The sequence below is a fragment of the Dermacentor silvarum genome, chromosome 4, assembly GCF_013339745.2.
Source record: "Dermacentor silvarum isolate Dsil-2018 chromosome 4, BIME_Dsil_1.4, whole genome shotgun sequence".
Lineage (NCBI taxonomy): Eukaryota > Metazoa > Arthropoda > Arachnida > Ixodida > Ixodidae > Dermacentor > Dermacentor silvarum.
The window spans coordinates 181,548,274-181,564,755 of record NC_051157.2 but is presented as its reverse complement, the minus strand read 5'-3'; the positions used below and the strand labels follow the sequence as shown (position 1 = coordinate 181,564,755).

At 47.1% G+C, this 16,482-nt stretch overlaps 2 protein-coding genes across 2 annotated transcripts in view; one reads left to right on the top strand and one right to left on the bottom strand.

Annotated features, from left to right (window-relative positions):
• Positions 1–351: 351 nt before the first annotated feature.
• On the top strand, positions 352–1,699 carry LOC125945071 (uncharacterized). Its single transcript, XM_049666639.1, has one exon. The coding sequence runs from the start codon at positions 803–805 to the stop codon at positions 1,697–1,699; it is 897 nt and encodes a 298-aa protein (XP_049522596.1). The 5' UTR covers positions 352–802.
• Positions 1,700–6,543: 4,844 nt separating this feature from the next.
• Positions 6,544–16,482, bottom strand: part of LOC125944607 (uncharacterized) — a 44,131-nt gene continuing 34,192 nt past the window's right edge. The window contains exons 8-10 of the mRNA XM_049665121.1: positions 11,672–11,707; positions 8,967–9,132; positions 6,544–6,663 (exon numbers count right to left, since the gene is read on the bottom strand). Of these exons, the coding sequence (XP_049521078.1) occupies positions 6,647–6,663; positions 8,967–9,132; positions 11,672–11,707 (219 nt within the window). The 3' untranslated portion in view covers positions 6,544–6,646. The remainder of the gene's footprint in view (positions 6,664–8,966; positions 9,133–11,671; positions 11,708–16,482) is intronic.

Here is a 16,482-nt window from a genome sequence, read left to right as displayed (position 1 = left end):
GGAATTATTTTGATGATTATGTGGATCAAACTGCATCACATTGATGCGTGCCTGACGCCGCTCGGTGCGTGCGCTCCGCAAGTACTGAAAGTGTGGTATGGGGCGCTAACAGACCTCCTCTTTCTGCAGGAATGGTTTTGCAGTCATACTCAAACACAAGCTCGAAGAGCATGGCGTGCATCCTGAGGACCTCCTGTGCTTTTATAAGGAGATCCGACGAATTCATTCTGCAGCCAACCCCGAAACTGTTATCACGTACGGGCGCCTAAATCCGCTACGGTTCAACAAGCCGCTCAAGGAGGAGTTCGTCTCGGTAGAATGCGCCACGAAACAGTCCAAAAACCAGACCTTTTACCGACAGTTTCTGCTCAACCCGGTTGTCAAGGAGGACGTCGAGAAGCGCTGCCGAAAAGTGAATGGCACGACGCCCCACAAAATGAGCGTCCTGGTACTCGGCTTGGACTCAGCCTCGTACCTTAATGTGGAAAGGCATCTGCCCGATACTGTGCAGTTTGTCCGTCAGACGCTGCGTGCTTTCGAACTGCACGGATACAACAAGCTTGATGACAACTCCTACCCGAACATACATGCTTTCCTCACGGGCCTCAATTTCGACGAGGCGTTGGAGTACCGTGCACAAGGATTCTACGACAACCTTACTTCGCGCTTAATCTGGCAACAATATCGCGAACGTGGTTACCGAACAATGTTCCTCGAGGACTGGTCGTGGTACGGTATCTTCTATCGTTTCGAGAAAGGATTCCGGCGCCCTCCGGTCGATTAATATTTGCGACACGTCATCATGACCATGGAGGCATCTTCCAAGTATATTACGAAAGATCGGACGAAGGCCCGCTGTTTGGGACCCACGATGGTGTTCGAGGAAGTGTTGGACTACGTGGCTCGCTTCGCAGCCTTGATGGGCGAGCGGCCTTTCTTCACCTACGCATGGATAAACGAAGTCACGCACAATGACGTGAACAGCGCCGGGTACGCTGACAAATTCTTCCGGCGGCACCTCGAATCGCTGCGTTCTTCCGGTGTGCTCAACCACACGCTTCTCCTTTTCTACAGCGACCACGGCATGCGGTTTGGTGACTCGCGTGCCTCGTATATTGGAAAGTTCGAGGACCGCCAACCGTTCGCCTTCGTGGTGTTCCCGCAGTGGTTCCTCGAGCAGAATCCAGAAGCGTCACGCAGTCTTCGCGTCAACCAGTTCCGCCTGACGACTCCCTTTGACCTACACGCAACGCTCGTTGAGCTGCTGCACTACCCGAACGTCGACCGTCCGCAGACTAAGTACGGCCGCAGCTTGCTGCACAAAATACCGGAGGCGAGGACGTGCGCTGAAGTGCACATCGGGCCCCACTGGTGCGTCTGCAATGTACGCGGCGAATTCGCCGTTACCGATATGCTTGTCAGGTCAATGGCCGACCAGCTTGTTTCTCGGATCAACTTATTGGTAGCCAGGAAAACGCGTAAGTGCGCTCAGTACAAACTTGTCCGTGTTGTGGACGTGACGGCGCTTCAGGTAACGCCGACAGAGCGGGCACATAACTCCAGTCACTATTGGGTCGCCGTACAGGTGTCGCCGGGCAACAACACATTTGAGGGCACAGTATCCTTAAGTGGTGCCAACTTGACTGCGCTGGACGATATCAGCCACATCAATTACGCCCTTATATGGGCTGGTGCGTAAGTGATCACTTGCTTGAAGAGAGTTGCTTCTGTGTGAATAAATAATAAATGTTTCTAGCTCACATGATCCGTCTGGTAAGGAGACCATAGGTCCCGGTTCGCCGGTCCGTTCATGGTTGAGGTGCTTGATCATGGTCACCCGCCAAGTCCTAGCCCTTGGAAAAATCCTTCTTGAGATGTTAATATACATTAAATTAAATTAAATTATGTGGTTTTACGTGCCAAAACCACCATCTGATTATGAGGCACGCCGTAGTGGGGGTTGCGGACTCATTTAGACCACCTGGGGTGCTTTACGTGCACCTAAATCTAAGTACACGGGTGCTGGTTGCATTTGTCCCCCATCGAAATGCGGCCTCCGCGGCCGGGATTCAAGCCCGCGACCTCGTGCTCAGCAACCCAACACCATAACCACTGAGTAACCACGGCGGGTTAATATAAAGAATCCCGCAAAGCCCATCCCACGACGAATGTCTACGTTAATGCGATTAGCATTGAAGCAGTGTATCAACCCACCGCAATACAACCGCCGAAAATCCCAATGTATATCGCGTGTAGTCATGAGCCGTTCCACTCTGTGAAGGTGGATGACCAGCGAAGCTGTATACATGATATATCTAAATGTAAAAAAATAGATAAGTAAATTTTTGGTGGAGTTTATTTTTTCACCCAAGTTACTATTGCTATGGTCGCTATGGTAGACGACCAAAGGTTCGCTGACGACGATTGACGGGTTCTTGGCGAAGGTCAAGTCCAAACACGAGCGCCTCGTGGTCGTTGGCACCTTGGGATAGGTGTAGCACTGTAGCCAAGAACCGTTCGCGCAGACACGAGGGCAGCAAATTGCCATCTGGCCACGACACGTCCACGTTGAAGTCGCCAATGAGGAGGACTGTAGAAGCTTTCGGGATACAAACGTGAATTTTCACCATTTACAGCGAATCTGTATACCTCTCGTTGATCGGAAAATTGTGCGGCGTAAACACAAAACGCCAAGTTAACAATTGAAGTCAAATAGCATATCTTTCGTTGCAATCAGGCATACAGCATATATGTATGCTGTATGTACATATATATATATATATATATATATATATATATATATATATATATATATAAATCAGAAGCACAACTTCGCGGTCATCTTAGGTTTATTTACCCAACAGTTTCGGTCGGTGGACCGGCCTTTTCTCTTGAAATATATATATATATATATATATATATATAGCGACGTCACCACGCTTTCGTATAGATAAGGGAGACCCGTCTAGCAACACATTCAGTTCATTCTAAGACTGCCATGGGTAGACCACGGAAATTAAAGACACCAGAAGAACGGCGTGAATACAATGCTCGACCACGTGAGGTGTTTGATACAGCTTCGCTCGACAATCTCGTTCGCAGGGCGGGATGGCGGCCACCTTTTTTGGATACAAATTTGAAAAAGCCCTCTGTGTGTCCCACTTGTTAAGTCATTCATGTGTGTTTTTATGCGCGTGTCTTGCATGTAGTGCAATAACCAGGCAACAAGGCAAACACAGACACAGTGTTGGTCTCGTGCTTTCGTTCTTGTCCTCTTCGCACTCATTTTTTTAAGTGTAGGGACTACACTCCCCACGAAGCGCCAGATTGCCGGGCTGTCCCTCGTGCTTCCAAGGCCTCTACTCAGCACAGCACCGGAGAAATTTAAATGATTTTATTGCGTTATCAGTATTAGGGTACTCGACGCACTCTCCCGGAGCCAACTATTTATCTATGTATTTATGTTTGTATCTACGTATTTCTCCATCTAAACGTTTTCTCGCCTACCTGGGTTCGTCCGTCGAATGGGTGGCGCATCGGGCATCCAACCAACTTGGACCAATGTGTACATAGGTGTCGCTCTTCATTCAATGAACCTCTTTCACGCCGACATGGGTCACTGTTGGTGAGAGACTGGGCACGTACGAAGAAACCCTTTGACACCGATTGGAGCACTGGGTGTGTGACAATCGGTCCGTGCTCGTCTTCAATGAACTTCTTTGATGACAAGTTTGCTCACTGGATACGTGCCAGTAGGTGCGCGCCGCTCTTCAACGAACGTCTTTGACGCCAACATGGGTAACTGTGTATGTGCAACGGGAAATATGCCGCCCTACATTGACGATAAAGATCCCTTACATTTCTCCGACACTCAGCGGAATCGAGCACACGTCACTAGGGTTCCTCAAGGACAGCAACCGGACGTGTTAGCAGGCTGCGCCACAAATGCTCTGGCTGTTTGCCGCTTTTCAATTAACGTTTTTCACGCCAACGCTTTAGCGAGCTGCACCATGAAGGCGCTAGGTACGCGCCGCCTTCAAAGAACGTCTCGTCAACTTGTGTCACCGAGTACGCGCCACTGATTGTGCGGCGAGCGAGGGAACAATTGTCAGCGTTCGCAGGGACCGGCGCCTCACGCTTCTCGTCCCGGACGCCATGCGCGGACTTCTCGGCGGAGTCACCAGATGGCACAGTGTGTCCAGACAGATGCGCGAGAACGGAATAGAACGGAAAAGCGAACGCGTTCCTCGGCGTTCGCTCCCATCGGCGCACAATGTATTTCGGAGGCCACAGCCAGGCTTCGCGGCTGCGGCGCTAGATTGCGCCTAGTGTGGAAGCGCGAAAGTCCCGCTGCAGTACACGCCTCATGCATAACTAGTTTCGACGGTGGCAATACGTGGTGCCGTAATATTGGTCCAATGTTAAACGCAATACTATAAACGGTCATCGTGCGATGGGTTCTGCCAGATGTTCGTGTGTTGACTGTGTTTATGTTGCGTCCTATTGCGTTGTGCAAATAATGCATTTGTTACGTTGATGTTTTTAAATAAGGCTTGCCTTACGTTGATATAGCTGAATTTTCCTCCTTGGCCAATGCCTGTCTTCCTGAATGCATGTAAGGTATCCATAAATCAGTGTATATTAAAAATAAATAAATGTGCCGTTTTCAGGCACGTGGAAAACGACTAGTACTGTTTTGCTCGGTGCAATTAACATTTCAATCATTACTACTGATAGTTATGATAGCTGCTTTCGTGGTGAACAGAATGTACTCGCAAACGAGTAAATATTTGCATAATTTATGATTTCAGGCTTCAGGCACAATTTCTCGCTGCACCGAGCCTTGAGACTACGGCGCGCATCAAACGATGGCATGCAAAATCACGTAGCATGTCACCGGAATTTTCTTTAATGTGCGAAAAACATTTATTTAACCTTCCTTTACCTTAGCTGAAACATTATTTGTGTGTTTGACCATATTAGCTACACTTCACCTTGAATATTTGCCTTTAGATTTGTATACGTGATCTGCAAGTTCGGTTGGTCCATTTACTAACACAACCAACTGTAGACACATAGACAAGAACAAATTGGTTCGTTCATTCTTTATTATCAGCCTATAATTATGTCCACTGCAGCACGAAGGCCTCTCCCTGCGATCTCCAATTACCCCTGTCTTGCGCTAGCTGATTTCAACTTGCACCGTTCTATTTCTATTTCGTTCTATTTGCAGCCTTGTTTCAAAGGGGTGCCAATAAAGCATTATCAGCAGCCGGCGCTGGTACCTAATACCAGCATCAGAAAGAAAGAAGAGCAACCGACACTTCTATAGTTTGTATTGGATATTCCCTGCATCAAGAATTTTTATTTCGCCGCTTTGCGCCCAGTTTAATTTTATTTATATTTCCCTGCTCTTGCAAGGCGGGCTATTTGTTTCCATATTCATTTTTCTTGGCTTATCATTCATTTCCTCTGTAGTTTGTAATGTCTGCTTTGTATACTACAAGCTGATTACTGGCCTATACTCATTAGTCAGCTTGTCATATTTTCCTAGCATAGCAAGACAACGACAACCGTGGTGACAAATAAGGGCAGGAACACGTGCAGCACAGACTGCTCAAGTGGAAGAATCAAGAGGCTTAGTTATATAGAGATAAATACAGAGCCCGACTTGAGATCCGCCATGGAGAGCAGATCATTGGCCCGCCTCTTCGAGCATGTAGATGGGCATAATGAGAAGGAAAGCGTTCAGAAGGGTGCCTGGTAGAGTCAATGCGAGCGATTCTATGCGGTGTCGAGAATCCGGCCGCTAAAAGTGCCCTGCGGGTGCTCGCCGTACTGGAGCCGTTTTACATTTTGTAAAGCTTTTGGTTGACACTTGTGCTTCTGACGTAGGAGAAGCCCACACACCAGCTTTGTCTCAGCGCCTTTATCTGAAGGTTATTTTGCACTAGTGATCACAGACAAGGTATGGAACCCGGTGGTCGCTTCATGAATGAAATGTCTGAATGTTTATCAACATAACTTGCTTTCACAGGTTATGCATCCCTCTTTCTTTGTAATCATCATCCCTGATCACACCTTTATGTCCCTCTCCCCCTGTGCAGAGCAGCAGGCTAGAGCGCGCTAGCTCAGGCCGACCTCTCTGCCTTCTTTCAAATAAATTATCTCTCTCTCTCTCTCTCTCTCTCTCTCTCTCTACACTGCGTGAGGCACTTCACCGAGCGTAATGATGAGCCAACTTTTGCTCTCAGTACATTCGACAACAAACTTATTTATGTCGTTGCGCAGTTCCTACTTTACATTGGCACAAACATATATATTGGTGAACAGAACCCTTTCCTAATTGTCCTTGATAGGTTTGACGGAATAAGTGTTTAATTCAAGTTATGTTATTGCGTGTAGCGCCTATAACATCTGTTTTGCGCAGTTCGAACCTTGCGATGTTATGGCCACTTCGCAAACAATACCGTCCATCACGCGGTGCTCAAGCTCATTTCATAAGCATTTTGCCGGAGTCAAGGTGAGTTATGATTTTTTTATTGAATACTGGGCGAAACTATTTCTTCTTGTGTGTTCGATTGTTGTGGCCACAGCCGTGAGCTTGTCGGATACTTCCTGGTCCGCTCAAGGATCATTTTGTCCTTCAACCAATCATGGGACCTAAAAGTGAGGCGAGAGAAAGAAAAAGTGACGTTATTGGCTGCTGCAATACGCAATTACTCCGAAATTGTTGCAGTAAAGGCGTATGGTTTAATTTGTTACATGTTTAAGTCATGTACTGAAGGACGAGTCCGCTGCTCTCTGCCTTTGTTTTACAGCAAAGTTGTTTATGGCTTGGGTTCCGTGCATTTTTTTTCTGCGTCAACAAAAACTTAGGTCCCGAATTTTATGCGAAATCGTCTGGTTCTATGCGAAAGCGTGTACGTCTCATCACTTGGATATGTATTATGAGTACATTGGTTATCAATAGGCACCATATTTAAAATCAGTAGACCCTCAGATAGATAATAAAGGTTTCTCAAAGATTTGCCGATGTGCGACCCGCGTCAGCCATGTCTACGTTCGCACCACCCTCTCTTTGTCGGCGTTCCAAACTCTTGCGTATCTAGTTCCCTTTCCTTCCGCTCGCCCACGGTGGCGGTCCCGACGAAACGAAACGAGGTGAACTACTTTCGCACCACCCTCTATTAGTCGGCGTCGCAAGTGCTTGCGTATCTAGTTTCTTTTACTTCCTCTCGCCATTCTATGTCACCTCTTTGTCGTAGGTGACATAGTCACCTACGACGCGTAGTCAACAACAAACTGCAGCAACGGATGCTTATATTGGTAGTGCATAATAAAAGATGCAATTTGTTTGTCACGCATACCGTCGTCTCACATAGGTCAGCGAAAAGAAAAACCTATCTGGGTTCGCTCACTTTAAATCCCGCTCCACACAGTCCACAGTTTGCAGAGTGCGTTTAGCGAAAATATGAAGAACGAAGGAAACGCACAATTTTATACCTTCATGTAGTTTAAGACAGCAAAAAATACGCATTATAGCAGCAAGAGCAGTTTATTGTAGGAGACATGAACTTCCCAAAAAGTGTATTTCCTATGCTGTTTTGGCTAGTTGATGTAAGCTAGGGCTATTTTTCAGCGCAAGAACACGAATATTTATACGCTAACACATTGCCGGGTGATGTGTGAGCACACGGTCTTACGTGTTTGAAATACCTGTCGTGTCTATTTTGTCTTTTTAATTGCACAGTGGTTTCCATTTTCTTCAGGAACAATAGGAGAATACAGTGCATTTTCGTAGGACGTATGTAAGACACCCTTCATAGAAGTATTTTAGCAGTAGTGATATAGCGCAACATTTTCGCGCACATCTGTTTCGTTCTCTGCGGAAAACCCCTTCGAAGGTGTTTTCGTCCTGAGTTATTTTCTGCTGTTCTTCATATTTTAGTGTTAGAATACCACATTTCTCTTCCTCCATCTTCGGGACTTGCGACACGTACCTGAGGCTCGGCTAACATCTTGTTGCTTACATTTACGAGATATTAGGGGCTGCTAATCCTTCTTCGGTACGCGTGGACCCATCAGTACAAGTACAACGAAAACAAGTAGGTTTGCTTTTTCTGTACTCTTGCAGATTTGTATCTTCGGTTCATTGTTTCACAAATATGGACATTTATCGTGTGCGATTGATAAATAAACTTTCAGTTTCAGTGGGTCATGTGAATTGTCCCGGCCTCCTTTCTTTTCCCTCGTATTCACTAGCGCAGTTTGCTCCTAGTACCAGCAGTTGATGATGAATTTGCGTCTCGACCTTGCTTTTGCCGTTGACTGTGACAGAAATGACCCGTTCATTTATGACGTCGTCTACACCGAGCTTTCCACATTTAAGTCTGGTCAGCAGTGAAGAGTGAAGACAGTAACTCCAAGGAGTAAATTCACTGCAAGTGCATGTTAGCAGTGCACTGCACCATGATTGCCAGAACATGCACCTGAGTATCCACCAGCTGACTGTCCTGGTAACCCGGGTGATGGTGTTACGTCTCGCAAGAAGAGAGCGCGATATACGAGAGAAAGAGGAGGAAGAATAAATGCACAAACAAGCAGTGGCTGTTTTAGTATTCTATGGTATCTTGACCCGTGCGAAGTGCCCGTTGCAAAAAACAGCAATAAAAAAGGTTTTTTTTGTGTTTTTTCCCACATGTAACGTGTACCGTTAAGACCATTTGAGGGCGTAGTTATTTCATGATTCTTTTTTTTCTTTTATTTCACAGGAAAAGCGATGCTGTAAAAGATTAGTAATATAGTACCCGCTTCAGATCTGTGGGACTGTTAAATCGAACTCGCGTAAACTCGTGAGCTTTTATTTTGTCACTTCATTACGAGCGTTATCTTACCAGAATATTCCTAAACTAAGCCCATTACTGGTTAGCGAAGTAAACAAAACAATCGTGCGTTACACTCACAATGTTGAAGGTCAAGCGTGGCTCTGACGGCCGATTCAAATGCAAAGTACACCATCCGGAGATCAGGGTTGGTCATCTCGGCGACCTTCAAAGCGTTGACCAGCGCACAGCCGGCAATTCTGTGCAGCTCCGCGACGGGGCTGCCCGGCAGCTCGTAAAGGATACACTGCGAAGGACAGGCGAAAGTCGCATGCAAACCCTACGTGACAATCACATTTACATTTATTTAATTATTCGGAACAAATAGTTCACAAAAAATGTACTACTTTAGAACATAGAAGTTCCAAACTTGTAGCTACATGTAATTCATGTATAATAAGGAACAAAGCTCCCTCCCCCCCCCCCCTATTTCCCTGTGAAGCAATACGTAGATTCTAAAATACATAAGCATCCAAAGACACTGCGTAAGAATATCACAGAAAAACTTGGAATGTTACAAGGAACCTACAATGCAACTTATTCATATAAACTGTGCAGGATAGATAAACAGAGGTATTCACCATTTCTTATTGTTCTTGTCACTCAACGTTAGCTATCTTGGACGAAACATATAGTGGACAGATAGCAGACCAGGAAGGCGTGTGGCAAACTGTGTTCTCCGCTTGATTCAGCAAAGCAGCGACGGAGCAATCATGCGCAGCTGCCACTACGAATGTTAACTAGATGAAGATTATTGTCACGGCTGGTTGTGGCTTGTGACCACTTCTTACAATTTGCTCCAACGTGGAGTAGCAGGGCAGATACACGCTCCTCCAGCCAACCTCTCCACTTTCCTCTATTTTCCTCTCATTAAATATGCTTATCTTGTCTCTCGTTGCGATCACACTAATTCAAGCCATGGTCTGCCAAGAAGTCGCGAATGTCAGCATTTTACACGCCTTCTCTAACGGCGATACTGTTGCCCATCCGGTCAACTTAGCCATCGCTGCTACACTACACCACACTCGACTTTCATGCCAGGCTCCAGAAATACTGCCGAATGACACTCTCCTGATGACCAGCCCATGTGCTCCATATGCTCCCATATTGGACTTATCGCCCGCCATTGCCACAGCCGTTGGTCCCCCGTCACACCGACCCCGGCGCTCGGAACGAGCTCCTTATCCTCCATCGCCCCGTCGTGAGCCATTACATGCCGAGAGTGGATGCTTGGGCTTGATGGTATTGCATGGCTTGTACCTAGAGCTCGAAAAAGTCACAGGCCTGCGCGGCACACGCAGCACAGTCACAGCGTAAGTTGGTGGAGCGGCTCAAGAGTAGCTCCAATTTGGGCACCACGCACAACAGGGTCTTCGATGCAGTCTGTTCACCTCGTTTTGACGAGAACGATCTGAACTGCCCGTCCGGCGTCGACGGCGAGCTGCGGCTTGTAATGCTCTCTGCACAGCAGTCTGCTGAGCCCGATGAAGCCTTACAACTGCAACTTACAGGTCGGGCAGGCTGCGTTTGCAGGCACGTTACCTAGATGGCGCCACCATACTGGCGGAGGCTCGGGTCGTCTGCCCCTGCGCGCTTGCCTTATAGGGCATTTTCCGCTGGCCGATAGCAAGCACTTGCGTGGCTCAGTGGTTGAGTATCTGGCTTCCACGCAGCGGGCGCGGACTCGATCCCGGCGGGAAACGGGTACTTTTTTCGCGTTTCCGGCGATAGCGGTTACGGCGGCGTCATCGCGAACCGAAACGGCTATTGGAATGAGCCCATAACAGTTTACGCTGTAATACCTTGCACATAGAGACACCACAACACTCTGCCATATGACGATCTTCGAGAGTCTTGTCGTCTGGCATAGCGCTGTGGCATTCATCGCCGTCTCTTTGTCTATGTTATCTCCAAGCTCTTGGCTTTACATGCCATTACATGTATTACATGCTGATCATTCTTCCGATGAAAACAGAAGCCGCCAACTTTCGCCTCACCGCTATTCACGTATTCTGGGGCTCTATAGGGGCCGCTAGTGGTATAGTATCGATAGGTGCAGTGCATTGCGTGCCATATAACTCGGCTCCCGTGCCCTAGTGGCCACTTTTTTGCAATGCTTTTTTTTAATCGACAATTTCCGGTCACCTAAATATGTATGCGCCGTCCGAGTCCATTTCAACAGTTTCAATGCAGCTCGGTGTCCTTTATCTCTCACGTGGGATCTCTTCATACAGCGTCTAGCTTACGTGGAACTTGAGCTGCGTGGCGCAAACAGGTCTTCAGTTGTGGCCGGACTTCCACTGTCGCTACGGAAAATTTCTAATGTTGAAGGAGCCGATTTACAGAAATGACAAAGACATAAAATTTGACACTGATGTGATTTCACCTACAGGATCATTCAGCTTCGTTAAAGCATTTTTAAGGCACCGCATTTCTAAGTGCGCTATGCATACATGCGGCCGCATTTCACAGGTTTCCAAGTATGCAGCAACAGTGTTGTGTCTTATTTGTAAATGGGCGCCGATGCGTAGTATTTTCTTCGTGCTTTCTAAGCAATGCATGTTCATGATCGCCGGTTAAGTGTTTTCTTCTGTTAGGAGACGAATACATCGAGAACTTTAGTAGTGGCGTTATACATGCAAACGTACATATTTCAACATTTACATCTAGTTCTACGCTGAATGCATGACATGGTTTGCTAACAGCAACGGCAGGAGCGCTTGAATTATTGGCTTTAACATAGCTTAACCTTGTGCAAAGGTAAATAGCAACAACGCGGTACTTACGATAACAGCCTGGAACAGAGATTGACCTACGTCAACCTGAAAGAGGAACAGAATAACCAAGTGCATAAGTACCCATTTTTCGTTTTTGCAGAACTCAGAGGGCTTATGCATGCAGTGCTTTTTATTTGGAAAACAGGGTAAATCAGTCACATATGTAGGCTTTTGAGGGTATACCTTAGTGCCTACAAATAAGATGCGGACACACCGTCAAACAAACAGTCGTCGTTCTTGCAAATAGTGTATATAAAGAACGCTTCCCACATTTAATACTTCTATTTTCCGTATTGCACTGCACCTGGACAACGCATCTGTTCTGCATCAGCCTGTTTCTGTGCATGATTTACGAAATAATAAATGTAGCACCTGCATCGCGAAGCCTAACTGAAGCGATGGGCGTTCAGTGAATACGCTCTAAAATATGCGACAGAAAAAGAACATCAGTGAGAAGTAGGACAGGGCTCTCGTCAGATGCATTTCGGCTTACCTAGGCAGTCCGCGCGCGCTAGAAGTGATATAAAAGGCTCAAATAAAAGTCCATTTCAGTTTCCTTTGTACCCTTTTCTTTTTAATTCTTACACGTTCATACTGCTTCGGGGCGAGATAGCTAGATAGATTTGTTTTGTTTGGGGTCTCGCATTTAATATTACATTGAATATGCATCTTCGTACAATTGTGTTGTCTAACTGTTGACGAATTATTTTAATAGATGTCCTACTACGCCAGTTACATTGGTGCACATTCAAAGACATATAGCCACATTTACAAAAGTGGTTTAATGTACGCAAGGAAATACCATCGCACTTAAAAGTTCCCCTGCGAGTGAAGAGGGACGCCATATATTAAGTCGGCAGCAGAACATCCGCTGCCTGCCTCGAGCGCTGAACTGGTGTCAAGCGGAACAAGGTGGAAAGCAGCCAGCCTAGCGTTAGCATCGCTCATATATGGCTACAACTGCTGTGAGGTTTTCGTGCAAGCGGTTGACGATGCTGTTGGCGAAGGGATTGTAGGCAGTTGTGTAAATTCGTCTCACGCCAGTGGTGATCTCGAAGGCAGCGATGATAGTGAACTCAAGCTGTCGTCCGTCGTGTAGTGACAACTGCCGGGCAGGCGAAACGCGAAGTTCAGCCACTGATGAAAGGGGCGGCAATGGTGTCCGCCGTCGCGTCCCGAACAGAAAACGTCTCCGCCCAGTTTGTGAATGGGTCCGCGTATATTAACAGGTAATATGCACCACAAGGTAATGTTGTAGGGCCCGACCACGTCGAGATTGATGTGCGCGAAGCTGCCGTCGGGAGGTTCAAATGAGCACGCATGAGTAATTAGTGCATGTCTGACGACCTTGACCCGCTGGCACTGAGCGCATGATTCCGCCCAGTGACAGAGCCCCTCTTCACAACAGGACAGAAGAGTATATCTTGTAGCATTGCAAAGACTGACAGCATCAAGATAGACCGCACAGCGCTTGTGTCTTCAAAGGCACTGTTGTCAAATTGAGGGAGCGTGGGATCATCACGCCGTGCTGCAGTCAACCATAATTTCAGTTCAGTACTCAAAGCGTATATTGCATGTTCGGCTGCGGACCAGGTCGGAAGCATCTGTGCCGTCCCAGCAAGGAATGCTCTTAAATACCACACCCTTTCCCCGCATACCTTCGAACACATTACTGAAAGTGGCTACTACATCCCCTCGACCTTCTGCGGTTAGTCTGCTAACCGTGATAACGACGGATACGATAAACGAGCGTTCATCAATGGGGTGTGCTTTTTAAAACAACACGAATCATTATGCATTGGTACAGACTAAACGTTCCAACACCCTTAGGGGTGTAATAAAACAGATTACTACAGAGACAAGCGCCATATTGAAAGGTGCTGGATCGAACCGAAAGCGGAGTAAACATAAAGAGCGAAATAAATTGGGCATAAACATCCTTAAACACTAAACGCGTATCACTTTAACATTGATGGTTTAGGTACTCATTCTTTCTCTGAGCAATTAGAGAATGAAATAAGTTGCCTGAATACTTGACTAGCACTTAGTCATTAGATAACTTAATTCTTACGCTTTTACGAGGCGCATCGGGCGCATTGCAATAAAATTTCTTTTATGTTTCGCTTTGTTCATAACAATGCAAATTACTTTGACGTCTTAGTTCTTGTAGCCTACCATTATTTGTCTTTTCTAATTTTTTCGTCGTATATGTAGTTTTGTGTTTGTAGCTATACTACATAAGATCAATAATATATTACTTCGTTGATTACGTACTAGCGCGTGTATAGCTCATGTATGGGCATATGGTATATGTAATTCTCATGTATTGTTCATGTATGTACGCATGCATTGCTCATGTAGATGTCCTTCCTACATTAATCCCTATCGTGATTGGTAATATGTTGCAAACGATAGAAAAAGAAAAAATTGAAAGGAAATTGCCGTGCTATGTTTCTAAGCTTGTCGTACTTTGTTTTCTTTTTCGCAACATTACTACGCATGCTGAAAGTAATCATAAATAACAGCTCCGTCAGTAAGGTTCGGAAGGAATACACTGAAGTGTATTTCAACCGAGGAACTTCGCGAGGAATCTAGTCACTCTATCGACTCGCCACAGGGCATCTACGTGGCACCTCTTCAGGTATTTGTGTATGTACGCACAGTGCTCAGTTATTCGAACGCTATAATTTCTATAATCGGCCCGCGTTGCAGCCAGCGCTTTTCGGGGCACAGGTGGGTGAGGGGGACCCTAAGCTGATAGCGCACATGCCGTTCGTGACCTGGAAGTATGCCGGACACGCAGCGGGAAGGAAAGAAAATGCGAGCAAGGCCGCTTATTAGCGCGATAGCGTTAAGGGCCCCGTGTCGCAGAAAATCCGGCATCGACGTGGATGTCGGCGTCCGTGGCGGAGAAAATCATCCCGAACGCCCCCGACCGCGCAGGCCCTCCGCGTGGTGCAAGGTGTTAGTGAACAATAATTGAATTCATCACAGTGAAATCCGTCAAAAATGCTAAAGTACGACTTAACCACAAGCTACAGACATGGTGGCGTCGGACTGTTATCTGAATGCACGAGAAAACATAATTCTGTTACGAGGAAACTCAAACACAAACCCCTTTTGCCAGCATTTCTACCCCACCAACAGCGGTGCGCTCGGGTAGGCTACTTGCGAAAATCTTATCCAGAAGCGCCAATATTTTGTCACCTTTACTTGGGAGTGTGGAGAGTTGCGAGCATGCGCTACTCTCGATGGAGGAGAGACACGACTGGCGGCACAGCAAACGAGGATTTAATATGTACAGGGACGGTGAACACACGCGACACACAACACTAAAACCACAACTAAACAACTAAAGGCACGCAAAACTAGACATAACTCAGCTAAAAAGCTTACTTAAAAGAACACCCAAATCTCTAACTAAATACAACCCTACTAGAAAACAACTATCTCATTTCCGGAGCCTAGCTCCACCTTAAAGTCTCTCGGTCAGTCTTAGCTTTTCTCGCCAAAGTCTGGCCACCTTGGCCCCGGCCTAACTGCGTCGTAAATCGGAAACGGGATCGTCTCTTACAGATCGTCGTCTTGAAGTTCTCGTCGCGTCCGTGTCGGGCTCGTCCGAAGCGTTGCGGATGCCGTAGGTGTCGGCGCCTCGCGTTGTCTCTTTATCGGCGGTGAACTCGTCGGCTCGTCGGTGATGAGCTCGTCAGCTCGTCGGCGATGGCGGTCGGCGTTGCTTAGGCCCCCTGGATAGGCCTAGCGTCTGGGTGCGTCGCTACCTCTTCGTGAGTGCTGACGTGGCGTCCCGTGGAGAATCGAACGTGCCGGTCTGCCGTAGAAGGGGGATCCTCTCTGGGGTGCCTGGTCCTGCCGTGAGAAGCTGCAGCCCGTCCAGGAGCCTCGCCCGAACTTGCCGAGGTCGACGGCCACACCTTGGACGGCCAGCGTCAGCGGACTCAACCAGACCCCCAAGTCTCCCGTCGCCAGAGCGGAGCTGGCGATGCGACCTTCCTGACCCGGTGCCACGTTGAAACTCAACGGACAGCGCCGTTCATCCCTCGACTACGCCTCGGTTTGTGCGCCTCGCGCGCTCGCGCCGTTCGGAACACCGGGCATCGCGTGCTCCTCTTCTTTTTCGCGCCACCGGCGGCCTCTTACATGTGACACATCCTCGGCAGGTCAAATTGGAACTTGGCCTGCCTAATGCGTTTCGGACACGCGCGCGCGTCCGGGCAATAGCAAACAATTAATAAAATAATAAAAAAGGTCCTAGGGCCTTCACATTTTAATACAAGACGACTTATATTGCTACTGGAAAAACGTGTTCCCAGCAATGCATTTCTCTTTAAAAGTGAAGCCGTCTTTCAGGAGATCGGTGTGATATAGGTCTTTGCAAGCTGGCTTTTCCACGTTCTGTGTTGCAGTGAAGCCTACTCAAAGAAAAATGCGATGCGAGCGGGACCTGATAACGTTATCCTGTTCCACTCTTAAAGGCGAAGCTTAAGCGTTAAGCTTAAGCGTTAAGCGACAGACAGATTACGCTCGGCATAAACAGCTCCGCTGTTAAAGGAGACAAAAGGCGCTTTTGGTTATCGTGTATTTTCGTCTTCGTGCTTTGTTGTGTGGCACAATCTTCCAGAATGATCCCCTAGGGGGTTTCTGACATCAAGGTGCTAGAGAAGGAGTCGTAGATGGACAGGACATAGTGCAAGAAGTTATATATAAAGAACACGCCTTGAGAAAGTAGACTTTGATGTAGAAGACTACGTTATTGGTTGAAATATTTCAGCTTCTGAGCACACCTAATGGCGATGGCACTA

Bases quoted from the DNA above. Each gene is read 5' to 3' on its own strand.
- LOC125945071 (XM_049666639.1), top strand. From the start codon at position 803: ATGACCATGGAGGCATCTTCCAAGTATATTACGAAAGATCGGACGAAG.